The 26,460-nt window shown below is 31.0% G+C and overlaps 1 protein-coding gene across 1 annotated transcript in view; it reads right to left on the minus strand.

Moving 5' to 3' along the window:
• Positions 1 to 250: 250 nt before the first annotated feature.
• Positions 251 to 26,460, minus strand: part of LOC108574495 (limbic system-associated membrane protein-like) — a 169,669-nt gene continuing 143,459 nt past the window's right edge. The window contains exons 5-10 of the mRNA XM_017937100.1: positions 23,418 to 23,546; positions 22,883 to 23,020; positions 15,710 to 15,859; positions 12,561 to 12,608; positions 2,179 to 2,244; positions 251 to 548 (exon numbers count right to left, since the gene is read on the minus strand). Coding sequence (XP_017792589.1) covers positions 382 to 548; positions 2,179 to 2,244; positions 12,561 to 12,608; positions 15,710 to 15,859; positions 22,883 to 23,020; positions 23,418 to 23,546 — 698 coding nt within the window. The 3' untranslated portion in view covers positions 251 to 381. The remainder of the gene's footprint in view (positions 549 to 2,178; positions 2,245 to 12,560; positions 12,609 to 15,709; positions 15,860 to 22,882; positions 23,021 to 23,417; positions 23,547 to 26,460) is intronic.

Here is a 26,460-nt window from a genome sequence, read left to right on the forward strand (position 1 = left end):
TACGATGATCAGTTACGATTGAGCATGATCCAGGCTCGCTACACACACGATACACACGTCTATGAATTCAATTCCAGCACAGGATCTTCTCGTGTTCTATTACTTATTGCTCGCTACATGATAGTTCTCCGTGATAAACAATTACCTTTCCGCTTCTTAATCTACCCAATTACAAATAACTTACAATAGCTAATATTGTTATACAATAATAATAATAATGTTGTTTTATAATACAGTTTGAGTGGTCAGCGCGGTTCACGATTAATTTATCCTCGGAATGGAGTCCCTGAGTGATGGATTTCTAAGTGGATTTACAAATGTTCAATGGGTCGCGATCGAAAGAAGGGTCTAATGATGTACTGGTACGGTGGGGGCTGATTTTCAAGCCGAGTGCAGCGTCCTTAACTGTGGATGATGATGGAGGTAAATAGTAAATGTGAGCAAGGTGAAAATCAGGCTGAAAGAGTTCTCGTTCGACGCCGCGCTAGAATCGTCGTAATCGTCTCCTTCGTTTCCGTTGGTTTCTTTGCGACCCCGCAATTTTAAATCTGTAAGAAGAAATTGTTATACTGTTACGGATTTATGTACCAAAATATATATTTAGTGACATGTAAAGTGGTACATACGACAGGCTGATAAAGACTATAATTAGCAAAACGTTCAGTTCCTTTATCAGATGCGTGGGTCAATTGAAAAGTTCTTGAAACGAAATGGAAAGGCAGTTTACTTATATTGTTTTCAAATTATTTTTATTTTTTAATATAATCCTCTTTAATGTGAATGTACTTGGACCAACTATGTTTCAAAGTCGCGATGCCATCACAAAACTCCCGGTTTGTCAAGACCAGCAAAATATTCATCAACAGTTTCCGTAACTTCCTTATCCGACAAGAATTTTTTTTTCACCAGGGAATCTTTTTAACCGTGGGAATAGATAGAAGTCGGAGGCACATAAATCTGGCGAATAAGGTTCATGTGGTAATAAATCGTACTTTAATTTATTGATTTTAGATTCAAATTCGTTTCTGATCGATTGTTGGAAGACACGGCATAGAACGTGGATGCATATTTGTTTAAATAGGTGTGTACGAAATACCAAGTAGCAGAATAATTTTATGTGCTATAGTTATTCACGTGACAAATGAAAATCTGTAATAAACTACAAATTTCAGAACTTCCACTGCCATCTTGTACTTTATTTCGAGAATTTTTCAAATGACCCGCGTGTTTATGAATATACAGGGTGTCCTATTTTTTCCCGATCAAACTTTGTTAGTATGTTCTATGAGCATAAGAAAGAAAAAAATGTTACATAAACGTAGATCGTTTGAAGCCTTATTAAAAAGTTATAATAATAATACGAAGTACGAAGAGGATGGTAACGAATTTGAGGTTATAATATAAAATAGGAATAGATCAGCGATATAAACATCTACAATATTTAGTCTGTTTATGAAAGCTGTATTTACGATCTGATGTCAAAGATGTTGAATGAATCTTTTGCCAGTGCTGTTCTTTGTTTTGTATCATAGCAACCGCAAGTTCGTTTCCATTCGCTTCCTATTGTATTTTTGTTATAACACTTTAACAAAGCTTCAAACGACCTGTATTTATATAACATTTTTTTTCATACTTATACCCATAGAACATACTGAGAAAGTTTGATTGAAACAAATTTACCCTGTATATAGAAAAGCGTGTATACACGAAATATAGCTCGATGCAAGATATAAGTATGTAAGAAAGTTCTAAAACTGTTCAGTACATTATTTAAATTTTGATTTGTATTCTTTATGACTTCCTTTATATTAACATGAATTTCAATAATATAAACTCGTTAAAGTTGAAGTAAATAATTTTTTCTCGAGAGATTTGTAAATATGTGATAAAAGTATTAAAACTTAAATCTCGGAATTAAAGATAACAAAATACATTATTTTTAATTATTTCTACTATTAACTTTACTATTTCGTGCAATCCTATTTCATCTTCTAATTTTGACTAAGCAAAGTATTTATTTTCGTCATTTTGGAAGGCAAATGCGTGAAACGTATTCATACACGTCGTAATTATTCAATCATTTCACAATTAAATCGTTAGAAATTCAATTCTGTGACTTGTTTGTTATATCGCATAATATATATAAATTTTATATCGTATTATTATCGCTATGCTTACCTCTTTCTTTCAACATATCTTGATTTCCTTCAAAAATTTCGTTTCCTGAGTTGTGCCTCAGTTTTCCTGTAATAAAGTCAATATTCATAATTTAAGAATTTGAGTATGACATATGTATAACTACGATTATGATTATGTGCTATTTTAGAAATAATAGAAATTCCATGTTAGAAATAAGCATTATTTTACGAAAAGTTTCATTGAAAAGTGGAACAAGATATAACCTTTCTTTGTTATAGAACGAAAGTATTTAGTCCTGAAAATACTTGAAATATTATAAATGTTTTACGAGTGATTGTTTTCTCTACTACAGTTATTTCGTATGTTGTTTGCCATTCTTTTTTCCAATAGGAAAGTGGACAGGGAAAAGAAAAAAATGGGATCAAGCATTTTCATCTCGTTTATTCGAGCAAAGAGGTGGAACCAATGCTGACGTTAAATACGGATGAAAATGGAAAAATGCGGTTGCTTTTTCGCCGCAACCAGAAAACCGATCGGACATTTTGTCGAAGTAGGAACCTAAATTCGTTTGTCTCCGTGAAAAATGCATCTTAGAGTCGTGTATTTTCTCACGTAATGAGGGAAAGGAATGAGAACAGTGTCTTTAGGGAGCGATAGGAGAAAGTAACGCAGATTGTCAGGATGTTCGAGGAACAATTGACATGTTCTTCTGTATTGTTAGTGGAAATTTTCACTTGTCCATTTGCACGCTCTGCGCTTTTTCGATCATATTCTTTGATTAAATTGCTTCGTAATATTTGTATTCGTGATTCTAGTAGAAGAAATAATGAAATAGAAGCATGTTCACTGAATTCTATAAAATTATTGAATGTTTATTAAACGAAGATTAAATTTTAAAAGATAGTATCATATAATATGTCCACCAGAATATACAACGTGTTCACACTGTTAGGTTCCAGTGTTTGTTGTTTTTTGGAGGTGGTAGATTTGTGAGAAAAATAGAAGAGGGCAATTTCACTATTTTTTATATGCGATGGCTTTAATAGATTTGTCAAAATTACAATGGTTTTCGGGTAATGACAGTACTATGAATATTTTAAAATTCGTAGCTATAATTTTTTGTATATTATATGAAAACGGTCTCAGTTTTATAACGGCACCTAAAATGATACTAGACATTTAGAACTTTTATCGTATGCACTCTGTACTACGAAATTCCAGACTGAGTCATTTTTTTTGGCAACTTAATTTTTAGGTTTGCTTCACATTCAATGAATGTCCTAATACTTATGAACGGGAGAGTGTTTGTGGTATCATAAGTAAATGAATTGAATTTTTCTAGATATATGAAACTGACTTTATGTGAAACATTATACAGGATGGGCCACATAAAACAGGCCATCTAATTATCTTCTCTAGTTATAGTGGCACGAGAAAATTTTTATACGTACTTTAAATGGTTTGAAAGGATGAACAAGGTGGAAGAAAATTTTTTTTATTGGTGCTACTTTTCTCTGTTCTTTTCAAGGCCACGCATATTTGTATACATGAATGAATATTTTTTTTTTCGTTGATGTGCATTTAATATAACCTTAAAATGACTTTGGACTCTAAAATTTTAAGTCAAATATGAAATTTCATTTCATTTTTGGTCATTTCTTCCATCAACTAAATTTTTCTTCTATTAGATTATCCCACAAATTCGTGTCTAATTTTATAATTTAGATCAATATTTTTAACGAACCTTCAAAATTTGATAAAAAAAAAGGGCCTTCTCATTCCACAACTTTTTTCCCAATTTTTTTTTTTGTAAGACTATTATGTTCTCGCTACAGAATTTCCTTAGATTTTCATTAAAATGTTTTTCGTTTTCGGCACGAACTTATGTGATGACCTAATATCTCATTCACCCTTTGAAACCTCTTAAATTACGTATAAAAAATGTCTCGTACTACCATAGCTAGAAAAAACAATTAGGTAGTCTGTTTTATCTGGCCCACCATATATAATCAATTTTTGGGTAAAGATCGAAAAAACTAGCCGTTACGGTTTGAATTGACTTCGACTCTTGGACGTTTCCGTAGTTGACGATACTAAAGCCTTATGCCTTGAATATTTAACCGGTGAACACCGATGTTCCATTTTGTTTTCGCGATTTTGTTTGTTGGTAATACTGCGATATTTGTTCTAAATCCCGAGGCAGGTACTTGTGCACAGAAGAGCGGACAGAGTTCAATAAAGTTGACTTATAGCTCCAAACGGCTTTATAAATCTTCCATCGAACGCAACGTCGCCTCTCAATCTGTTAGCATCAAAATATTTTGCATATATCGATTTCCGACCTTGGAGTGTACACGCAAATGCGGCTGGACGTTGAGCCAATAATAAATCCTGGTTTTTTCATTACAATAGGACAAAGGGTATTCATGAAATGAAAACGTAAGGGATGCTCTTATTAATATACAACCTAGTATTGCTTTCATCCTTTCAATTCATTATTTAAGTTGAAAAAAGAGGGTAGGAATTATCATTACATGTGGATTTATCATCTCTTGTGAAAGGTGTTGTAAAAGGTTTTACAAATTAAGGGTTAAAAAATTTGAAAAAATGTTACAAACTTTGAACGGTACTTTAAGAATTTTTTATTTTATACACAAAAATTTAGAAATAGTACTGCACGTGTACTATTATAAAATACGATTGCCCCAATAATTTAAGGATACTACGAAAAATTTATCAACATGATTGACATTTAGTGAGATTTAAATTTCGCCATCCAGAAAGTACGAATATAGTAGCTAGAAATTGTTAGCTGAATTTGGAAAAATAATCGATATGCAATTTGAGAAGAACGTGAACGTTTTTAAAAAATGTATCCATTCATCTAATTTTTAACATTCTATGCTACGAAGCAGCGAATCTCGTTAATTTGCTAAGCAAAACTATTATACTTATGAAAGTAATATTCATAACTTCAAGGAGTATTTGTCATTGCATAGTTTTAACTGAATTTTAAATGATTTGTCTTGACATTCCGAAATTTATGCGCGCTAATGATAAATAGTTTAAAAAATAGATATGTATTACTGATTACATAAATTCAAAAAATTCGATAAATTTTCACTCATCTGCATAAAAGATTGAGACTACAAAAAAAATAGACTCATCTACATAAAATAGTTCCCATACAATGAAATTAATCAATATAGTTGAGATATTTAAGTTTATACAGATTATAAATCATCCAGAAAGTATAAGATTATGAAAATGAAGAAATCCTTCTATTGTTCATTTTTCAAAGAAAATCCCTGATAAAATATATATATGGTATAAATGAAAAGAATTTTCGTACGGAACTGCTTCAAAGGGAAAATAGATAATAGGCATGAAGGTAGAATATGAGACTATTTATATTTTAAGAAGGTAACATGCAAAAATATAAACGAAAACGTTCTTTGAAATTTGATGAAATGATAAACTAAAGATTATAATGTTATCTCGCTTGAAAATATAATTAATGTTGAAAATTGATGTCTGCACATATAATGATAGCTAGAAGTTAAATATTATATTAATAATAAGAAATATTAAAACCCAAGATTATAAAGTGAAATCTTTGGGAAATTTAATTAAGGAGAACTTTTGCATGCAGAATCAAAAATATAGTAAACAAAATGAAGGTTTAATGTTATTCGAAATTTTTCCTGAATTTATCATTCATATAGGATGGAACGTCAAATATTCGCAGGAGTTTCGGCAATTTGTGCATGCATTTAAAAACAAACAGGAAGTTTAGCAAAAGCCTTGCGTTTTCCTCCAAGGGAAAAGGGTTTGATGAACAAGGTGTAAGTTCAAAATGGCATTCAACCGTGGCTTTTTATGGAGGCGTTCTTCTAAACGTCTAGTTCCTCTGAAATGGGTTCTATCGACTTTTGTACGTCTTTTTCGCAACCAGCTGCCTGTCGAGAGCAAATGAGATGGTCGGCTTGTAAATCTGACACGGCGGTTCCTATTCATTCACGATTTCACACAGAAATAGTTCCGTCTCGACTTGAAAAACGAGCGCCGCGAACACGTCGAGCTAGAACTGTCCTTAAAAAGATTTTAAGCAGTCAGGTTACATGTATAGAATCTTACAAATTTTTCTGCAGAGAGTACGATATTATCAATATTTCCGTATATGATTAAAAAAAAAAACTGCGTGTAAAATGTCAACCTTAAAATGCAAGCTGGTAAAACTTCTATAAATACTATATATAATAGAAGAATCTACGTCTTTCTGATGACATTTATTTTTAAGAAGGAAAGTTCAGTAACCTGATAATTCAAGAAAACTTAAAACTTTGTACAAATATAGTTCAACGATGCTAATAACGAAACCATTTTTTATTTTGGCAATAAAACGGCCGTAGCAGCGAGAACACCCCTTCAAAGAAATTGTGAGTTTTTATATTATTGGGAATATTTACAAAACCGTCGAAGATATGGAGAAAAAGTGAAAATACAGAGTTATGTGGTTTTTGATGCCCTACGAAATGGTGGTAAAGAATTAAAAAAATACATGGTGAGGGTATATTTTGAAAAAGAAAAAGTTTTTCTAAAATTATTTACCACCATAATGTAGGGCATAAAAAACCACACAACATCGAATTTAACTTTTTTTTCCATATCTTGTACGGTTTTGTAAATATTCACGACAATATGAAAAGTCACAATTTTTTTTTTAAACGGTGTTTTTACTCTTAGGACCGTTTTATTTTTCCGGTATTAGCGTCACTTGAACTACATTTCTGCAAAGTTTGACATTTTTTTGAATTTCCTCGTTGCCGAACTTCCCTTGTAAGTCATTGTGCTATTTTTCTGAAAGGACAATTCATTTTACAATAACAGAGCGTATTTACTATACTACCTTCAAATATTACAATACGCTCGAGAAGTAATGTGTGTGTCTGTAAATTCGTGGTTTCTGGCTTTAAAGCAAACATCAGAATCGAAAAACTACAGAAAGGACAAACAAGAGGTATTATGATAGAGTGATTAAACCATATTGTATGTTTTATCCTTCGCTAGCCTTGAGCGACCAATTCAATTTACACAGGAGATACTAGCATGTTTTATATAGCTACGAAGAACACAGACATTGCAGTATACCAACGGTTACGAAAATCGATATTGAACACACCTTTAATATAACAAATAAATATAAAAGTACTAACTTGTTTATTAGAAATCAACAAAGTCTTGGTAACGCGATTATTAATTGACGGGAAATAGTTAATCGATATTTAACAGTGATTAGGTAATTATTTGTTGCCGTAATCGAGGTATATTTACAAAGAAATATCCTGAAGTGATAATCACCGATTTTGATGAAATTCTGGTACGTGGTAGATCTTAAAAAAATATTCGACAGGTACCTCTTTTTATCGGCAATCGTTTACGGTGAAGGGGTGAAAATCGTCCTCAAAGTCGAGAGTAGTAAGTACATTTAGTCCAATATCTCGAAACTTATTAGAGTTAGAGAAGCGGTGTAAATTGATCAAATTTATATGTCTGAATGACGAATGTGACTGCGTAAATAGAAACTTTCGCGGTTTGCATGGCGAAAATCTGCATTGTAATTTTGTCCATTGAAAAAATAATTAACGATATGTAGCATATCGTAATCAGAAAACATAAATATACGTGCTATAAATCTCGGACAAATATAAAATAAGAGCATATTTTAAGAACAATTATTTCTTTTATTTTTCAAAAAATCAAAATTCTAATTTATCCGTATTTTGTGTTTGGGTATGTAATTTATGTATAAAAATTTACGCGAAAAACGATAAATATTTTACATGAAAAATTAATAGAAAAATTTAATTTTTAGTATATTATTCAAATAAATGGACTTTTATTCGTCATTCAGAGATATAAATTTTGTCTATATACACCACCATTCTATCTTTAATAGATTTCTATAGGAAATTTAATAGAATGTGGACAATTACCGATAAAAAAAAGGTACATGTCGAATATTTTATTGAAATCTACCACATACCAAAATTTCATCAAAATCGGTGATTATAATTTCGGGATATTTCTTTTTAAGTATGAAATCTGCCATATACCTAGCAAAGATTTAGAAAAATCGGTAACTATCACTTCGGGATGTTCTCTTATTAGAATATGTTTCTGTTCATTATCATTAATCTTCTATTTAGTTGTTAATCCTTATTTATTTATTTTTTTAATTCACAGCTTTCTAAGTTAATGTTATTATCCTCTTTTTTACTTCAGTTATTCAAAGTCATGCGTAACACGTTCGAACATGAGAAATGTAGGAAATATTATAATAGAATTGTTCTTCATAAAATTGTTTTATTCAATGAAATACCACCCAAAACAAATGTCGATATTTAAGAAACTATTCTATACTCTATTTCAGCTATAATAAAATATCAATGCTAACTGGTGCTGTGTTACTCGTGAAAAATGTATATCAGTGAATATAATTGAATTAAAATGAAAGTAATTTATAATAAATACTGTACCACGGTTTATTTCAAAACTGTGTCGACAAATGGGTGTTACAAAAGTTGTACTTAAAAGTGACTGTCAAGCAAGCGCAACACGGGAAGTCGTAGGAGCGGAGTAGAGAGCGGGAGGTTTGACTTGATGCATTCGGGTCAGGATAACTAAAATCCTTCTGTCAAGATTTGTCAAATCATAGAGGGTAGGGCTCGTCGTGTCTGCGGTCAGAGGCTCGGTTGCATAACGTATGATCAAAGGTAGAGGGTCTGCAGTTTCAGAGGTTCTGTACCATCGCTTGTTTCGATGGCGGGTTGAGTCAGAGTTTCTCGTTATCGAAGAATGCTTCGTGCTCGCTGCTAAACTTTTTTAATTCTCTCGATGCTCGTGAATGACTGATTTTCAGATCAACTTGAGGGTTTTATCACCTGGTGTACCTGCCTTGCGGCGCGCGTATCGTACCGAATTGTATTGCTTTACCACGATTGTCAAATATACCGGGTGTCCCAATTTTTTTGGGATAAAACTTTGTCAGTATATTCTATGGATACAGATAAGAGAAAAATGTCAAGTGAACATAGGTCGTTTGAAGCTTTGTTAAAAAGTTATAATGATAATACGAAATAGGAAGGTTGTGATACAAAATAGAAATATATCAGAGATATGTACATGTAATCTGTTTATGCGAGCTGTTTTTTGCGATTTGAAGTTATTGAATGTAACTTTTGTCAGTGTCATTCTTGGCTTCTATCATAGTAATCACAAGTTCGTTACCATTCCCTTCGTTTTTCGTATTTTTGTTATAACTTTTTAATGAAGTTTCAAATGACCTATGTTTATATAACATTTTTTTCGTACTTATACTCATAGAAGATACTGATGAAATTTGATCGAAAAAAAACTAGGGCACCTTGTATGTGTTCTTGTATTTACATATTTACAAAATATAGGAGCAAATGGGTGTGCTGCAATATGAATTAATATCATTATAATATGAACGCTGGTTATAGAAATCTAGAAACATTTAAAAGATTCGAGACACACAGTAAACGAGCAATAAAAATAAATGTACACCCGTTCGTATGTATTAGGACACTTACATGAGTGTGAAATGAACTTAAACAGTCATTACGAAAATATTCAGCCTGTAGTTTCATAATATATGTACATATATTTCTGCTGATATGTGATACTAAATCTGGCGAAGAAGTGTACCTATATAATTAACCCTTTAACTAAAGACCATTAGACTCAGGGATCAAAACGAATTTTTATTTCACTATCACAACTAAGTACATATGTGGAGAATTGTGGAAAGTTTGGGGTTTGAGTAGCTTCAATTGACAACAGGTGATACACTATTCTATTAAAAAAAATTCTAACTTTGTATGTAACATTACAACATATGTTTCTGTAAAATATTGCAAAAAACAAATAACATGTATATCATTAAATAATATAGAAAAATAATATAAAAAAAATTTAATACAGCCAAAGTAATCTGAGAGACTACACGTGTGTGGTAACATATTAAAGACAGATGTATGTAGTCAAGGGTTAAATAATATAATAGTTTCTGTACGAATATAAGGGGTATCCCAATACTTACAAACAACAGCATATGTAACAGAATATTGGCGTTTCAATCAATGGAACAATCATCGTATTTTCTAATACTACTAGAACAATTTTCATATGTTTGAAATTCTTTCATTATCCTCAAATTTTCGTAAACATTCAAATAACGTTAAACGACAAAAAAAAAAAAGACAAACTATCAGATTTACCGGCATTCGTTTAAAAACTGGAGACATTGCAGTGCTGCATAGTAAATGTAACAACGAAATCGATGGAGTTCGGCCAATTTCCGACTGATTATTAGCTTACAAGTCTAATCCGCGCCAATTCTATCTGCATTACCGTCGTAGAAGTTTCGCGTGTGTCTCATCAGAGAAAAGGCAATTTTATTTTCGCAAGTGACACGCGATTATTCGAGGGCGAAATAAGCTTTGATGGGACACGTCGGTGAAAGCACTGGGACTTGTGTCTAGCTTTTGTAGAGGTTGTGATTCAAGAGAATATCCGCAGAGTGGATTGGCATGCACAAACCAGACACTCGATCTAATTAATCAGCGACCCGTTATTTCATCGCAAGTACGCTGCATCATTCGGAAAGTGCCACTCGACACAAAGCGGGCAATAACATAGGCCAAATGTGTGCCCTATCTCTGGCTCGCGTGTCAAGCATAAAAAATAAAGCACCAACCATGGACGATCTGGATTCGTCGCGGACGACAGAGAAGGAAACACACCAGTCGGAATAATAAACGGATTTGAGCATCATTAATTTGCGAAGTGTTACTTTCGGTGATAAAAATGTAATTTCGCTTCGTAAATATATTGCCAGGTGAGTCATACATGGGATGAGAGTAAGGTAAAAATTGGGTACTACGTGTTTATGAGGATTTTTCAGGAGCGATATGAAATGTTATTATATGTTCAACGTTAGTATTCTTTTGAAGTACACTTTTTAATTTGTGTAAGTATAGGTATCTATATAGGGATTTTTCTTTTTTAAATAAAATATGTATATTAAGTTTGTAATATTGGATTACTTAAATCAAGATGTGTACTTTGTATTGATAATCTTCTTTTTACTTTCTTCTAAAATATCGTTCATTTTTTAATCACTTAGAATAATTTTGCAGAAGCAACAAGTTTAATGTCTCATATTATTATAAATGAAAGAAGAAAAAACGAAGCTCTTGGAAATTTAGGAATAATTTATGCTAAATTAGTTTTTGTTCATCGATAAATTACAGTAATGAAATTTTTGGAAAAATATATATTTCCAAAATACTGAGAGAGAGAGAAAATTTAAAAATATAAATTGTTTTATTTTACATTCCCTTGATTTCAAGTTAACTTTATTACAATTTTGAATTTTATAAATAACTGAAATTATATGCTTAATTGCTACTTTGAGTGTTCTTTTTATTCCAACAAATTTAAGCGGCGTTAATAAACGCGGCTCTGTAAATTATAAACATTTATAGTTCCTCTAATTATATATGCTACCATGCCACAAAAATATCGGTAAATTTAAAGTATAATATTTATTTAATTTGCATAATATCAAAACTTTTATGTATCCTTTGAATGAAATTTTGTATTTATATTTGAAGTTCACACATACACATTTACACAGAACAAATAAACATTTTAAATAAAAGGCAGTTCAATTCCTCGTTTCAAATTACAAAATTCCCCCATTTACATAATTCATCAATTTTCAATACTCTCCGAGATATTAAACAAAAGCTGTTTACCATCCTTCACTTCTGATGGTAGACAAAAGATAGATACCTACATGTTGAATATTTTTTTCAGAACAACATTACTTGTTAGATTCTTATAATTACATTATTTCTCGCAGAGATAAACGTTTTAAATTTCCAAGGCAATGCAAATTCTTTGCAGGAGATTGCTTTTGAATTTCGAACTATTTCGTAATTATGCTTAACCCAGTCAGTGTATTAACACGACTGCGAATTGATTCTAATCCCTAACCTACTATTTGGATTACTGATAATTTGTTCCTGATTTAAACGCATATCTGTATGTACATGAGTTAATACATCTAGATTGCTGCTTAGCTAATTGAATAATAAGGGCACAGAAGTGTACTCATTAAGTCGCTTATTGTACAAAGTTTCATCCTCTTAAGTAGGTTTAAATAAATTGAATTTTTTTTATATCCGGCAAATTTGCACAAATGAATATGTATACATTGTGAAAAACATCACAAAGTATAAATATTGAATATATTAAAATAAGATCTGTCTTTGTGTAAAAACTTAGTTAGATTTTATTCTTTTTATTTTTTATAATATATCAAAACTTACCTTTGTATTTCGTAATGCTACTGGTGGAACTCGAGTTTGATGTTATTGCTGAAATACACAAAAAAAGGGTATATTCAAAACATTTTTGTTTCATATTAGTTTAAGTTTGTAACCATGCACACAAGTTCTTTTTCTATGCAATAAAAAATTGCTGTTACAAAATTAATGCAATTGTGAGTAAGAAGAAAGCATTTAACCCCTTAACTTATGACAACGAGTCAAACTCGTGGCAGAGATTCTGGTCAAGATGTGACAAAAATAGTTATGTTACTATGAAAAATTAATTTTAATCCTGACTTTGTTTTAATTTGTAAGTCTGAGGATTACTAAATGTAAATAATCTGTAATAGATTAGCTTTTGTTACCTGATATATAATAGTACTGAAACATTAAGTGGCTGATGCTTACATGCACGGTCAGAAAAAAATCATAGGTTAAGGGGTTAATATGATATGAATGTTATAATGCAAAGCAAAATTTGTAATATTAGATTACTTAAATCAAGATGTATACTTTGTTTAATAACCTTCTCTTTACTTTCTTTTGAAATATGGTTCACTTCTTAGCCACTTCGAATAATATATGATAAATTTAATAAATATAAGAAATTTTATTCATGTTTGAATGTGTACAGATTAATAGATATAGAATAACATTCTGATTCATTGCTTCTATAAATATGTGTCAGTAAAAAGTGTTTATCCAACTACGCACAGCATGGAAAGTAGTCTATTTTTATATTCAAATTCAAAGTTCCATGGTCGTTTACGCATGTTCTAACTCCTAGTTACTTTTCACATTACGACTGAAAGTTTATACACGCGAAAGCTTTTCAGTAAACGTATACTTGACACAACGTAGTTTTCAAAAATAACTATTTGCAATACTAAAAATTGCAATTTCTTTAAGGGGAATATTTATGCTCCGGAAAATTTGAAACTTTGAGACTTTAAATTAATTATAGTAGGTGGAAAAATAAAATAAGTAGAAAATATTTCATAGAGTGATGTCATGTATTTTGTTACGACGTAAAAGAGCAATATGAGACAATTGCAACCAGTGTTTATGGCAAGCAGCATTGGATATTAAAATTCTAAGCTTGCCATAAACCTCGAGGAAACTGTAAGTAAAAGTTTCTCTCAATTACTAATTTTTTACCACCCCAACTCTAGCACGACTCACTACCCTCTTTACCTACATACACTACCAGCTCCACATCAAACACGCAGCCAATAGAAACATTGAAATTTTCGTGAAACATCTTTGCACATCAGTTAGATGAATCGAGCAGAATCACCGAATGACAAACATCGCTACAATTCACTAAATAGTCTTTTTTAACTACAATCATTACATTTACTTTCTCAACTACTCACACTAAGTTAATTCGGTGTATACACTGCAGTTCATAAGTATTAGGACACCCATTCTGTTCGTACGGAAAGTACTATATGATTTAAATTACATTTCTTCGACAAAGTTAGTGACTAAAAGTAAATAAAAATATACAGGTGTTCACGCTATTACTTTCCAACATTTTTCTCGTAAGTGATAAATTTGTAAAGAAAATAGAAGAGGACAAAGTTTCATTATATTTTATACGCCATACGAAGACTTCAATAGATTTTTCAAATTTGGAATGGTTTTCGCATAATGACGGTACCATGAAATTTTTTTAATTGATAGCTATAGTTTTTTTTATATTATATTAAGTTTTCCCATAAATTCGTGCCGCAAGCGAAACATATTTTAACCCTTTCATTACTATTGGCGCCTATAGGCGTTTTGAAATTTTGCTCGCACTATATCGTTGGAGCCTTTTACTGCACTTCCACCTTAATTTAATACTTAATTTTATCCTTACGCACTTCCATCTTAATTTAGTAAACCGACTTTTAAAACGATACGGCCAAAATAACAAATTTTGCAGCCGTGGTTAAAAATTTACTGTCAGTCACCCATGTTACGCATTAAAATCTGCTGTAGCGAAAGGGTTAATGAAAATCCAAGGAAATTCTATAACGACGACATAATGATCTTACCAAAATTTTTTTTTTTGGATCAAAAAAGGTTTATTGAAAATAGTGATCTAAACTATAAAATTCGGTACGAATTTATGGAATGACCTAATATGAAAGAAGATGCCGAGACAAGTTCAACGTCCTACAACAAACTCATTTTCAAATACAATTTCGGGTCAATGTTTGATGTGGCACAATCAATGACGCACTATTAGGATCTTGTTTTTATGACAGCACCATAAATGGAAATGGAATTTGCCAGACCTAGATATCAGACATTTCTTTCAGGATCTTAATAATTTTGTAATGACTGTTTAGGTTTGCTTTACATTCAATAAGTGTCCTAATACTTATGTACGGGAGTGAAAATAATTTTGGTACCAATTCTCAAAGATTACGCTTGCGCTTATCTTTGAACAATAAATAAAAAAATAATTTTCAGTAAAGGAAAACATATTTTGTTTTATATTATTATCGTAAAACAATTAATCTTGAATAAATTATTTCTTAAGGGTAATGCATTAGAACTTCATAGAGGTTTCATTGGTATTAGCTAGAAAGCAATTCTTCTTAACTAAAAATTTTCTAATTTTTGTTAACTAGAAACAAGTTTTCTTAAGCATAGTGGTCTTAACAAGATGAGATTATTTCTTTGTCTTACAATAAATGACAATAACCAATTTAGTTCTTTTACAATTGCTTCATTTCTTTCAATATTTATGCATATTATGGGTTAATTTAAATACTTCGTCGAATTTGTATTTCTAAACCGAGTTAGATATATGTAAAAAAAATTTTTTTTTTAAGTTTAACTACGAGCTTAAATGCTTTGGTTCACAACGTAACAATTTTTTTACTATGACTGATAAGCAGTAACAGCAATGATGCTTCGAAACTCATAAGAAAAAGTTCCTACGTAACGATGTAATTTCAAGGTAAAAGTTTGCATTCAATTTATTAACGGTAAAAATACTTTTATTTATAACAAAAAGTTCCCTCATTTTGTTAAATTCTAATTATTAGAAGCAAATTAAAATGTCGATGAAATTTTCACAAAATATTTTATATAAGATATACAGATAATACTCCTTTTATATTAATTCTACGAAATAATTTGATGCTACTTACCATAAACTTTGATGCTGCCATCAGTATCCCCTAATGAATTTCGCGAGACACATTTATATGATCCAAAATCTGATGCACTGACAGAACTTATTGTTAATTTCATTTGAACTTTGTATGCGTTGTCCAACAATATGGGTTCATATTTTCCTCCTGAAAAGAATTACACTTTTATTAGAATTATACTTTTATAAGCAATGATTAAAAATTGATTTAAATTAGTGTACTAGTTTAGTCATAATTTCTGATGAACGGTAAAGTCTTATTTTTATATATTCTTAAAGAAAGAAAGAAAAAAGTAATAATGATTTTCGCCAATACAAACGTTATTATTATTATAGAATTAAAAGATACATATAATACACATTTCTGTGAAATTAATAATTGAATGAGAAGATATTTTCATTGAAAAATAACCAAATTTTCCATAATAAACTTCTATATGAAATATTTCAGTTTGAGGCAATTGATTTCGATTTCAATGCTTCTGAATTTAAACACGTATGGTCGGCTGCCGGGATATTAATCTAATCTAATCTAATCTACCAATTAGCTTAAATTCTGTTAGGTTAGGTTAGATAAATATCCTAGCCGCCGACAGGTGAGACTTAAACTTCCCCAAACTTAAAGCACTAGGTAAATGTGCAAAGTATTTTGTTTTATTCGTTCCTTAATGAACCCGTCAATGGTCAATTAATAATGAAAGTTGACTGTCGGTCACTTACCGACGACCGAATTAACCGCTTAAATTTATTCTTCTTAATTTTACGTTGTTCTGCATTAAGGATGCTGAATGCTAAGAGATTAAGCAAACGAAATCAAGCGTAACTCAAATATAACATAAACAAGAACTACACTAAACGTAAACTTATCCTAAACTTACAGAATATGATATCGAATTTGAAAGTATTTTTGCGTATATCTTAAAAACTAAAGAAGTCCAGCGGTAACATATATAGGGAAAAGTTGTTTATAATGTTGGCTTTGACAACATATTTCAAGGTCATTGAAATTAGTGCTGAGGACCTTATTCCCAATAATTACAGAAATGTTTACTTAAAATTTATTAAAACTACTTATAGATTTTATGCAATAAAACTGTTGCGTACAAAAAAGTGCTTTATTTTCTTAATCCAGTATAAAGTTTGGCACACATAGTTTTTAGGCAAATAATACAGGATATTGGATAACCACGCAAATTTCCAATAATTTAAATTAAGTATACTATCTTCACGAAGAGTGAACGTGACTTCTTGTTAGTTTTTAATACCTAATGTATATTCCATTTGTCTGTTGAACTTCTCCAGACGCAATTAAAAGCGTCTGTTTTTCAAAGCTATACCATTTCAGTATATAGAGGCTTTGCCAAGTGAAAAGTTTACATTACTACTCTGAAATCAGTTCAGTCCTTCAATCGGTTGATGATAAAATGACGGGAAAATGAAATTTTTTAAAGTGACTGTTATTTTTCGTTGTTCGTTGCGGTCACATGCATTCCAGATTGAATTGTTCGAGACAAATGGTAAATATTTTTGCTCATACTGTCGAGCGTGCTTAAACGACTGTTATCGCGTACATTCGCGATATATGAGCACGATTAAGTAATGTAAATACTATTAAAAGAGCTTACACTCGGTGTATTGTTGTCGAGACAAAATCGAACTAACTAAAATTTCAAACCTGAAAATTTTGATTTTTAATTTTACATATTTTCTTGTTACTTCATGTATAACAGAAAAATACATAAAAAGTTAAACATAGAATAAATAAGTAACGGTTATTGTTAAAATTTGATTGTAAAAATGATTACACGAAACAAGGGAAATTGTGTATTATATAATGTATTTCCTTTTGCAATTAAATAAACACTGGAATCGTTTTAAGTTTCAAATAAATTATGAGACATTAAGAAAAATTAAGTATAAAATTTATTTCAATTAAATGAAAGTAATGCAGTATACAGAACATCAATTTTACAGAGGATTCTAAAAAAGAATTAAACTATAGGAATTCGTTAAAATAAATAAATATTCAAATGGATCTGTAAATAAATTTGAAATGATGTAGTAGCTATTTTGTATCTTTTCTGGAAATTGACTGTGTGCAAGCTGTAATACATCCCAATAAACTAGTTAATCTGCACTAGCTATTTGTCTTGTTAATATTCTTGGTGTTTCGCGTTATCAGTCTTGTGTGAAACACCATTGGGCGAATGTACTATCGAACAATACTGTTGTTTGCTATGTCAGCTTCCTACTTTAACGTGGAAATGACAGACATGCACATCGTGTACGACAAGATCTAACCTAAAATAAACATACACCTTTAACCTAAATTATCTCTATGAGAATAAATTTACAGGTTAATGGTCTACATATTCTTTACTACTTTTAAATTAACTATTCTGCAGGATCTCTCTATACATTACGTTGAAAATATTTGTTCTACATGGTGCAAGAATGATCGAACGATTGCATTTATTTTATGCATTTTTTAAATTTGCATTTAGGCTCTGTACATTTCTCAGATCTCTTTTTTTCCGTTTTTTATTCTCGATTTTTCCCGTTTTAATTTGTCCCAAAAATTCTAGGAAAATAAGGAATGCAATTTTTTCACAAGGAACTTCATTTTCAAGAAAATTCAATTTAAAGATTCTAGTACGCGTGCATTTGACTACCTTCGGACAATATCAGGACAAGTACTGATAATACATTTATTAACGATTCTATTAATTTACATTTACATTACGGAACGCATTGTTGAATGTGACATTCTTATTATCTAAAATATAAATTCAGGTTAACATACACAATTACAAAACAAAAATATCGAAATTATCGATAGTAATAAAAAAAAAAACATCGATTGTTTTCGATAGTGGAAACTATCGATAATAATCGATTCGTGATCGATATTTTTCCATCTCTATCCTGCAGTACCGATCGACATACAGTACTGATCAAACCTATTTCTCGCTTTGACTGATAGAAAAACCATAAAAAAAACAATTGTCCTTACTATGACCAATTTATACTGTAAATTAATTTTTTCAAATTTATTTCGTTTCAAAAAACGACGTTTCATATACACCAACCTGATATTATATTCAATATATCAAAGGCAATCAATGATAACATAAGAAACTTCACGAACTAGTAGTATGCTAACTGCAATAACAATTGCACCTTTACTGAAAACGCATCGAATTCGTATTAAGCGCGGATCTTTCTCCAACGATCGTCAATAACACGAAGAAAGGGGATAATAAGTCGCAGCGATTGATCACCTAGGTAATAAATAACGCTTTACTCGTCGTTTTGGATGGAATCAGAGCTGGTGGCGCACAAAACGAGCGTAAAAATTGCAACGTCTTTTGAAGGAACGTCACAATAGTTCAATCAGTTTGAAAGATGGCCCGGCTTGTTCCCGTGTCTGGCTTATTTTAGTATTCGCCGTGCACCAGTCTAAGTTAACGTGATTTCTGTTTAGATCGACACCATTCAGGGACGTTTCCGTCCTCCGCCTCGTAAGATTCGAGATTCTATCGAACGATGGTAGCTATCTTCCGCGAATGGGAAGGCTACGTGGATGCAAAGCAAAATAATGAAAGGAAAGTACGATTGCGAGGTGAATAGATGCTGGGAATGTCCCGGAATCAGCCTCGAATCGATAAAAACATTTTACCGTTGAGATCCCGCTGTTGAATAAATTTTATGTTTATTGAGCCGGATTGCCACATCCTAGAATCGCGACGATAATGGCCCGTCATGCTTGCGCAAGCACGCACAATCATTTTTAGAGAACATTCGATTATTCTTTTTGCGAAATGAACGCGATTGATGAGTAATTGTCTGAATATTTTTTGTTAAGTAATCGTTGTTGTTATTTTCGTTGAAATTATTCGTGAAATTTGTTTCTCTCCGTTTATTATCGGAAATAATTAGGGCCAACGTGTACGAACTGTTATAGGAAATGTGTATAAAAATTGTGGAGACAGATTTTAATGCAGTTGCGACTATAGGTATGGAAAAAAGAAAGTGACATTAAAAGATTAGAAATATTTAAGAATGCAATTGTGTTATACGTTACAGGTTAAAAGATTGGAATCACTTGCCAACTTACATTAATATTGAATCTGCTATTAATTCTTTATAAATTTGAAATTGATATTGGAGAAATTAATAGTAATTCACCTCATTTTGCTTGATTTGAATGATAAAAAATTTAGGAAAAATTTGTGATAAAAAAATGTTTCTTTTTATGTCTGGTTTTATGTAAATTCTTAGCTTCTTTGCGTACTTTGTAAAAAAATATATTCTTTCTTATAAGAACGAATTTCTGCTATAAAATGATAAAAATTATAAAATTAAATTAGTAACAAATTGTTAATATTGCAGTGGTAATATAAATTACATTATCTTTTTATCATAGGGTTTACATGTAATTGATCCAAGTATGCTTGGCATTTTATCCAACGTTCGTTGATAAAAGAAGTATTTACGTGTTCGACATATTTGGATTCTTCCCGAAATTAGAATGTATTCTTGTTGATTACGAAAAAATTCCTAAATTATTTCGTTTTAGTTGGATGGGTTGAATTACATTTCGTTAACAAAGAAGTTAAATTTCGTTAGTAACTACATTTAATAAACTAAAATAATTATCTGTAAATCACTTGATCTTTGTTCTTTGTATCCAATTACTTTGAAAAATGTGCAACAAACACATAGTGCATCGTCGAGCTAGCTGTCTGCAAATTGTGTAGTAACCCGATTGCAGGATCGAAATTCACATTGTACGTACTATTATTGCTTTCGATACAGATGCAAATATCAACGAGACTGGCGACGTAATAACGGCAGGAGAAAAGGCCAGCCCCTGTCGTTTCGGTCTTCATATACATACACGCATCCGCGGCCCTCCTCATAAATGCCAGATAAAATCATGTTATACCTTTAACGTCCTGCTTGGATTCACATGCATTATTCAACAGCTAATTCTGTTCGAATAACCGATTGAAAGGTAAGTCTGACAAAATATTTGATCACGTGTGTGATGTATCAATCAGATAAACACGTTAAGCAGTCGATTCCTTTTTTTTAATCAACGTACCACTAAATAAGAAGATCGTGAAATCGATCGTGAAACGAATGATTGATATATGAGCCGCTGAGAAGCTAAAATGATTAACTCCATTTTTTTATATTCTTACAATTTTAGTATCAAAACGCATGCTTGGTGCTTAATTTTTCATAAATAAAACAAAAATAAATTTTATTTTATGGCTCATATAGAATCTATCTGTGTAGATGGATACCATCAGGTTAGTGCATATGAAACGTTGTTTTCTGAAATGAAACGTTAAATACAGTGTGTTTCTTCAAAAAATTGTTTAATCAAAATAACTGTCACACTATTCTATATATACACTTTTCTCAACGATTAACTAGATTCATTATGTAAAATTTTTAGAAATCGTTAGGCTCTGAGTTCAAAAATTCTTTGAATGCTACTTTCACAGTGTCTTCATTTTCGAATAATTTATCTGTCAAACAAATTGTTCAGGTGTTTGAAGAAAAGGTAAATGAGATGTGGTAAAATTTCATATTCTTTACCGTGGATTATTTTTAATAATTTTTCTTAAAATATTATCATCGACGGCCCTGTTTAGCCTTCTTCTTGGTTCATTTCCAATGAAAAGTCACCAATCTTAAATTTTGCACACGAACGTTGAAGTGCCCTAACATTTACATAGCCTTCTTTAAATACTAAATTTATATTTTCAGCAGTATTCACCGCAGTTATTTCAAGTTTAAATTCATATAAAAAAAGTTACATGCATATCCCGATTATTCATCATGTCAGATAATAATGTCCAAACAATTTCTTTAAAAACTCCTTCTTTTAGACTATTGTGTATAAAAGCTTATAATCAGACAAAATTTAATACATGGTATCGACTCGTGAATTTCAGCTACTGAAAAAACGATATTTTATTTGCACCTATTTAATATAATAATTGAGTTAATTTTTTCAACCTTGGTACTTTTCTTTGATTCAACATGTCACTTTGGTGGAAGGAAATATTAATAAATATTAGGCAAACAGTTTGGTACCACCTGTCAGTTTACATTAATATTAAATCTATTACTAATTTTTTATAGATTTGAAATTGATGTTGTGGAGATCAATAACAATTTACTTCACTTCGATTGACTCAAGTAATAAAAAAATCTTTAGAACGTTCTTAAAGTTACTCACTTATTCTGAAAAATTTGTGTAACTTAGATTGCATAGTGATCCCAAACTTTTGGTAGTGTATGTATATAAAGCAATTTTAATAGCTAATTTATCGTTAAATAAAATGAAATACCTTTAAAGAAGAACAATAATTTAAAATAACAACCACTACTATTCTAAAACAATACACACAAAGAAAAGTGATAGTAGTTACTTATTCTCAACTAATACAATTCCTTCGAAACTTCAAAATGTTTCCACAAATTTTTTAATTTTCAACACACGAAGCGCACACTTAGCTATATAGCAGAAAGTACGGAAGAGAATTTTCTCGAAATATCGCTAAACTGACAAGATGGGAGAACTAAAATCGGCAATTGCAAGATCGATGAAGTATTTCAACGCAAAAGTGGCAATTGAAAGAAAGTAAATTCGGCCAGTGTAAAGGTTGCTGACGTGCCGTGACCTTACATAGAGGTGAAAAAGAATGGCGTCGGTCGGCGGTGTATGTCAAAATGTGTTTGACGCGAACCACCAGCGAGCAGAGATCGTGATACGAGGAAAATACGAGGATCTGAAAGGAACGGTGGATCGATGGAAAGTACTAAAGCTGCCTTTTATAGGCTGGGCATAAAGCGGAGCGGAACGTTTATACTCGCGCTTCGCCGTATACGTGTGTTTATGCGTTTGGCATGAAGCTTTCGTTATTCAAAAGGCTCGTTACAACCGGTTACTTTTCTTCTTGCGGAATACACTATGTGAAAGGAGAATGCAACGTGGACGTATAATTACACCTTGCTCAGGGTGGTTAGACCGATCCAAGGAAAACGAAAATGTAAAAGAACGATAACGGTTAGGATTACACAGTTCCGAGTTCAGGATAGGTGTATAATTACTGTACGCGTGACGAGAAAACACTGAATTGTTTTAACCTACCTTGCGGAACTATTTCGTCCTTATCCCTTGTCCAATAATTGATGGATTTGGGATAAGCTTCTGAATGGCACTCCAGAGTCAACTGTTGCCCCTCTCGAGCGCCCACCAATTGATTCTGCACCCAAATCATGGGCGGAACTGGAAGAAGAAAGATAAATTTTCGCAGCGCATAAGTAAACGTTTGCTTTTCCGATGCTCGCTTAGCTTTCGCATTTTGTCATCGAGGATAATCACGTGGAACGGGAATAAAGTGATTCGTGCAATTGTCGGTAACAAACTTCATCGGAAATATGAATTTGGGAAAGAATATATTTAAAGAAATTCACTTTTACGCGATGTAATATTATTACATTATGTTACATTATTAATATTATGTTACATTACATTATTAATATCATGTTATTAAATTACACATGTAATCGAAAATTCGTACTACTGGTACTTTGTTTGAATATTATGCAACGATTGTTGTGGAAATAAATAAAGTATTTTATTGAGTGTTTAATGTAAAAATGAAATATATGTTTGTACTTACAATGAACAATCAGCGTAATTCGTTTACTAACTGATGGTGGCACACTGTTGGATGCAATACAAAGATAGGAACCCATGTGTAATCGATTCACTTTAGTGATATTGAAATTTGGCCCTTTGACACTCATAACTGTAAGATAAATTTTAATAATAATTAATGCTTCGAATTTGAAAAATTAAATCATTTGCAGAAACATATCAAATTGTAAATATTTGCATTTGCTCGTTTAACGCGGCAATATCAAGATTGACAGAGGTATAATATACAACAGCAAATCAATTTTCGTAAATTAAACTTGTGCGTAATTTTCAGCAGCGAATTCGCCTAAATTAATGGGAATTTTCGGTATTTTTCGAGTAGAGATTTTTTATATGTAGCAGAAAAAAGAAGCATAGATGTATGTGAATTGTTATTTCTTTTTTAATAGTAATATATGCATTGAACACTTTCGATTTAAACAGATTTTGCGTGTGGAGTGGCACGATACTGCTCGTTGAAGCTTCCTGACTATATTTTTTTTATTCTTTTCCGGAAGTTTCAGTGAAGTTACACTTTCAGACAGTTTGGTATACGAGCGTGAAGTTTTTGAAATGGGCTCGAACAACTTTTTCAGCGTCAGTATATTTCCTGGCACTGCTATCTCGAATACGATGAAAACTGCGTCGAAATTTTCTACTATAATTTGTTTTGGAAAGTAATCAAAAACATAGCCGAGTTCATAAATTCCTTCCCCAATTTTAACACAATTTTCGAAGTCATATTTTACGCAATTTCAACTCAAGGTTATTGAGCGTGTTAATTTTTGTTTCAAATGATAAAATGTGTGAACCGTGTAGTATATCAAAGAGTACAAACGATGTTATGAATAATAAACAGTACCTACATCATCCGACTTCGAATCTTTTAAACTGCAAATGTTAAGAAGTGTTGAAAGATTCTTTTCTTAAATTTCTATAAATATTGTAATTTATTAACAGTGGAAGTTCACTATATTTATGATAAATACATGTATAACATAAAATAGAAATATACTTTTTTCTGTGATAGTATGTTTAATTTTTCTGTTCAGATAAATCATATAAATGAGCTTATTTTGTATGTATTAATCATTGGAATTATTCTTGAGAAAATTATTATAAATTACTGTATCTGGTGAAAATTTTATGGAGCTAACATATTTTCTGTATCACTGTAAATATTGTCAAAGTAAAACTAACTACAATTTAAGAATGATCGCGAGAATTTGATAAAGTTTATTCTGACAATAGTTGATGGGATTTAATTTGTCATATTTATATAAGTTATTTCGCGTATTTTTCCCAAAGTACATACGTACACGTTATTTATTACTGAAATTGTAAAAAAAAAATTATTTCATACATTTATTTAACGCTATTTAATATTTGTCCAGGTATATTATTCTATTTCCTATATGTGATTCGCGTAAATATTTCTCTCGTAAAATCGGAATTATTCTTTAAACATTGCGGACAAATAGAAACTGCAAAATTAGCTTTGACAGCTGAACAAGATAGAATTTTTCGTTTCCGTGGTCAAAGTCCAAACAGAAATTTACAGGAAACAGACAACCGGAGAAATACAGTTTTGGTGTTGTCTTCTGTGCAGGACGGCAAATTTAGTTTACTTATCCGGAAGTCGAGGTAGTCTACGTCCGTCCGTTAACCACAATTAAATTTGATGGAATATTTGCGTCTAACTAACAAACTGAACGATGTCAAATACGAAAGAAGGAAAACCGCGTGAAACCTAACGAGAAACTGGTTACCACACTTTCATTAATTTTCTTACAAAACAAATTGCAATTAACCAGTCACGTTCGTTTACACGTTTCGAATGTTTTACCACCGAAACGAATATGGGTAAATATTTAAGCGCATAGAAGTGGTTTTAATTAACTCATGTAATACATGACATTTTTTTATGAAATATAAAGTGAGACGGTTTTCCTTTATTTTTTCGTTTACCTTATCAGATAAGAGTTCATAAAATTTTAACAAATTATGAAATATATTTTAAGTTTGAATGAAATAGATAATATTTCATTTCTTTGTTAGCTTGTATAATTCATGCGCAAATTAATGGAATTATTGTTATTTATTACAAGTATTGTAATATTCCTTGTGTAATATTTATAAATTGCAAACAGAAAGGATGTTTTTCATAAGTTTGAAGACTGTGGTATTTTATAGATGTGTATTTAGCAGTTCATAAAAATCTAGATTCTATGAAATGAGTAAAATCAAGTTTTAAAAATTTTAGGATTTCGAGATAACCTAGAATGCAATTTTTTAATTTCTTTTAAAATTCCCTTGTAGCAGTACCATAAAATATCATTAAAAGTACAAGTTAATATTAGAATAAATACGATTCAAATTTTAATTAAGGAAGCTTCAATTAATTAGTTAGACGGGATGAAAAAAATCTCTTAGTAAACCTTATAAAGTGAAGTGTATAATAAATCCGTTGATGTATAATATGATGTATCATTTCGTTGATGTATAAACTAAAATAAACAGAACTGGATAAAATGTAGAGAAAAAATATTGGAAATATTATTTTAAATAACAGAGACTTTACGGTTCAGATTAAATGCTGTTTTAAATAAGAAGCGAAATTTCAGCAAATAAAATATTTTTATTCTAATAACCTCTAACATAAAATGAAATATCTTAACCTTGTATTTCAAATATTTCTTAACAATGAAAATAAGTTGAGAACGGAAATGATATTACATATACAAGAAATTGTAACATTTGGCAAAGTAAATTTATTTTGAGTTACAGCACGATTATTCGCATGTAACAAAGTAGTACCTACGTTGCTTAACACTAACCGTACCGACACTTATCCGGGCAAATGACCGGTTACGAAATAATTATATTTCTTCCGAAAGGAATGCTGGTGATTGTCAATTTAATATAGGAAACAGCCTTTAGATAATAATAATAAAAGAAAGCCATAGTACGGTTAATGTTAAAATTTTCATCCCTTAGGCTACTCGCTTAATTACGAATAAATTTAA

The sequence above is a fragment of the Habropoda laboriosa genome, unplaced genomic scaffold (genome assembly GCF_001263275.1).
Source record: "Habropoda laboriosa isolate 0110345459 unplaced genomic scaffold, ASM126327v1 scaffold193, whole genome shotgun sequence".
Lineage (NCBI taxonomy): Eukaryota > Metazoa > Arthropoda > Insecta > Hymenoptera > Apidae > Habropoda > Habropoda laboriosa.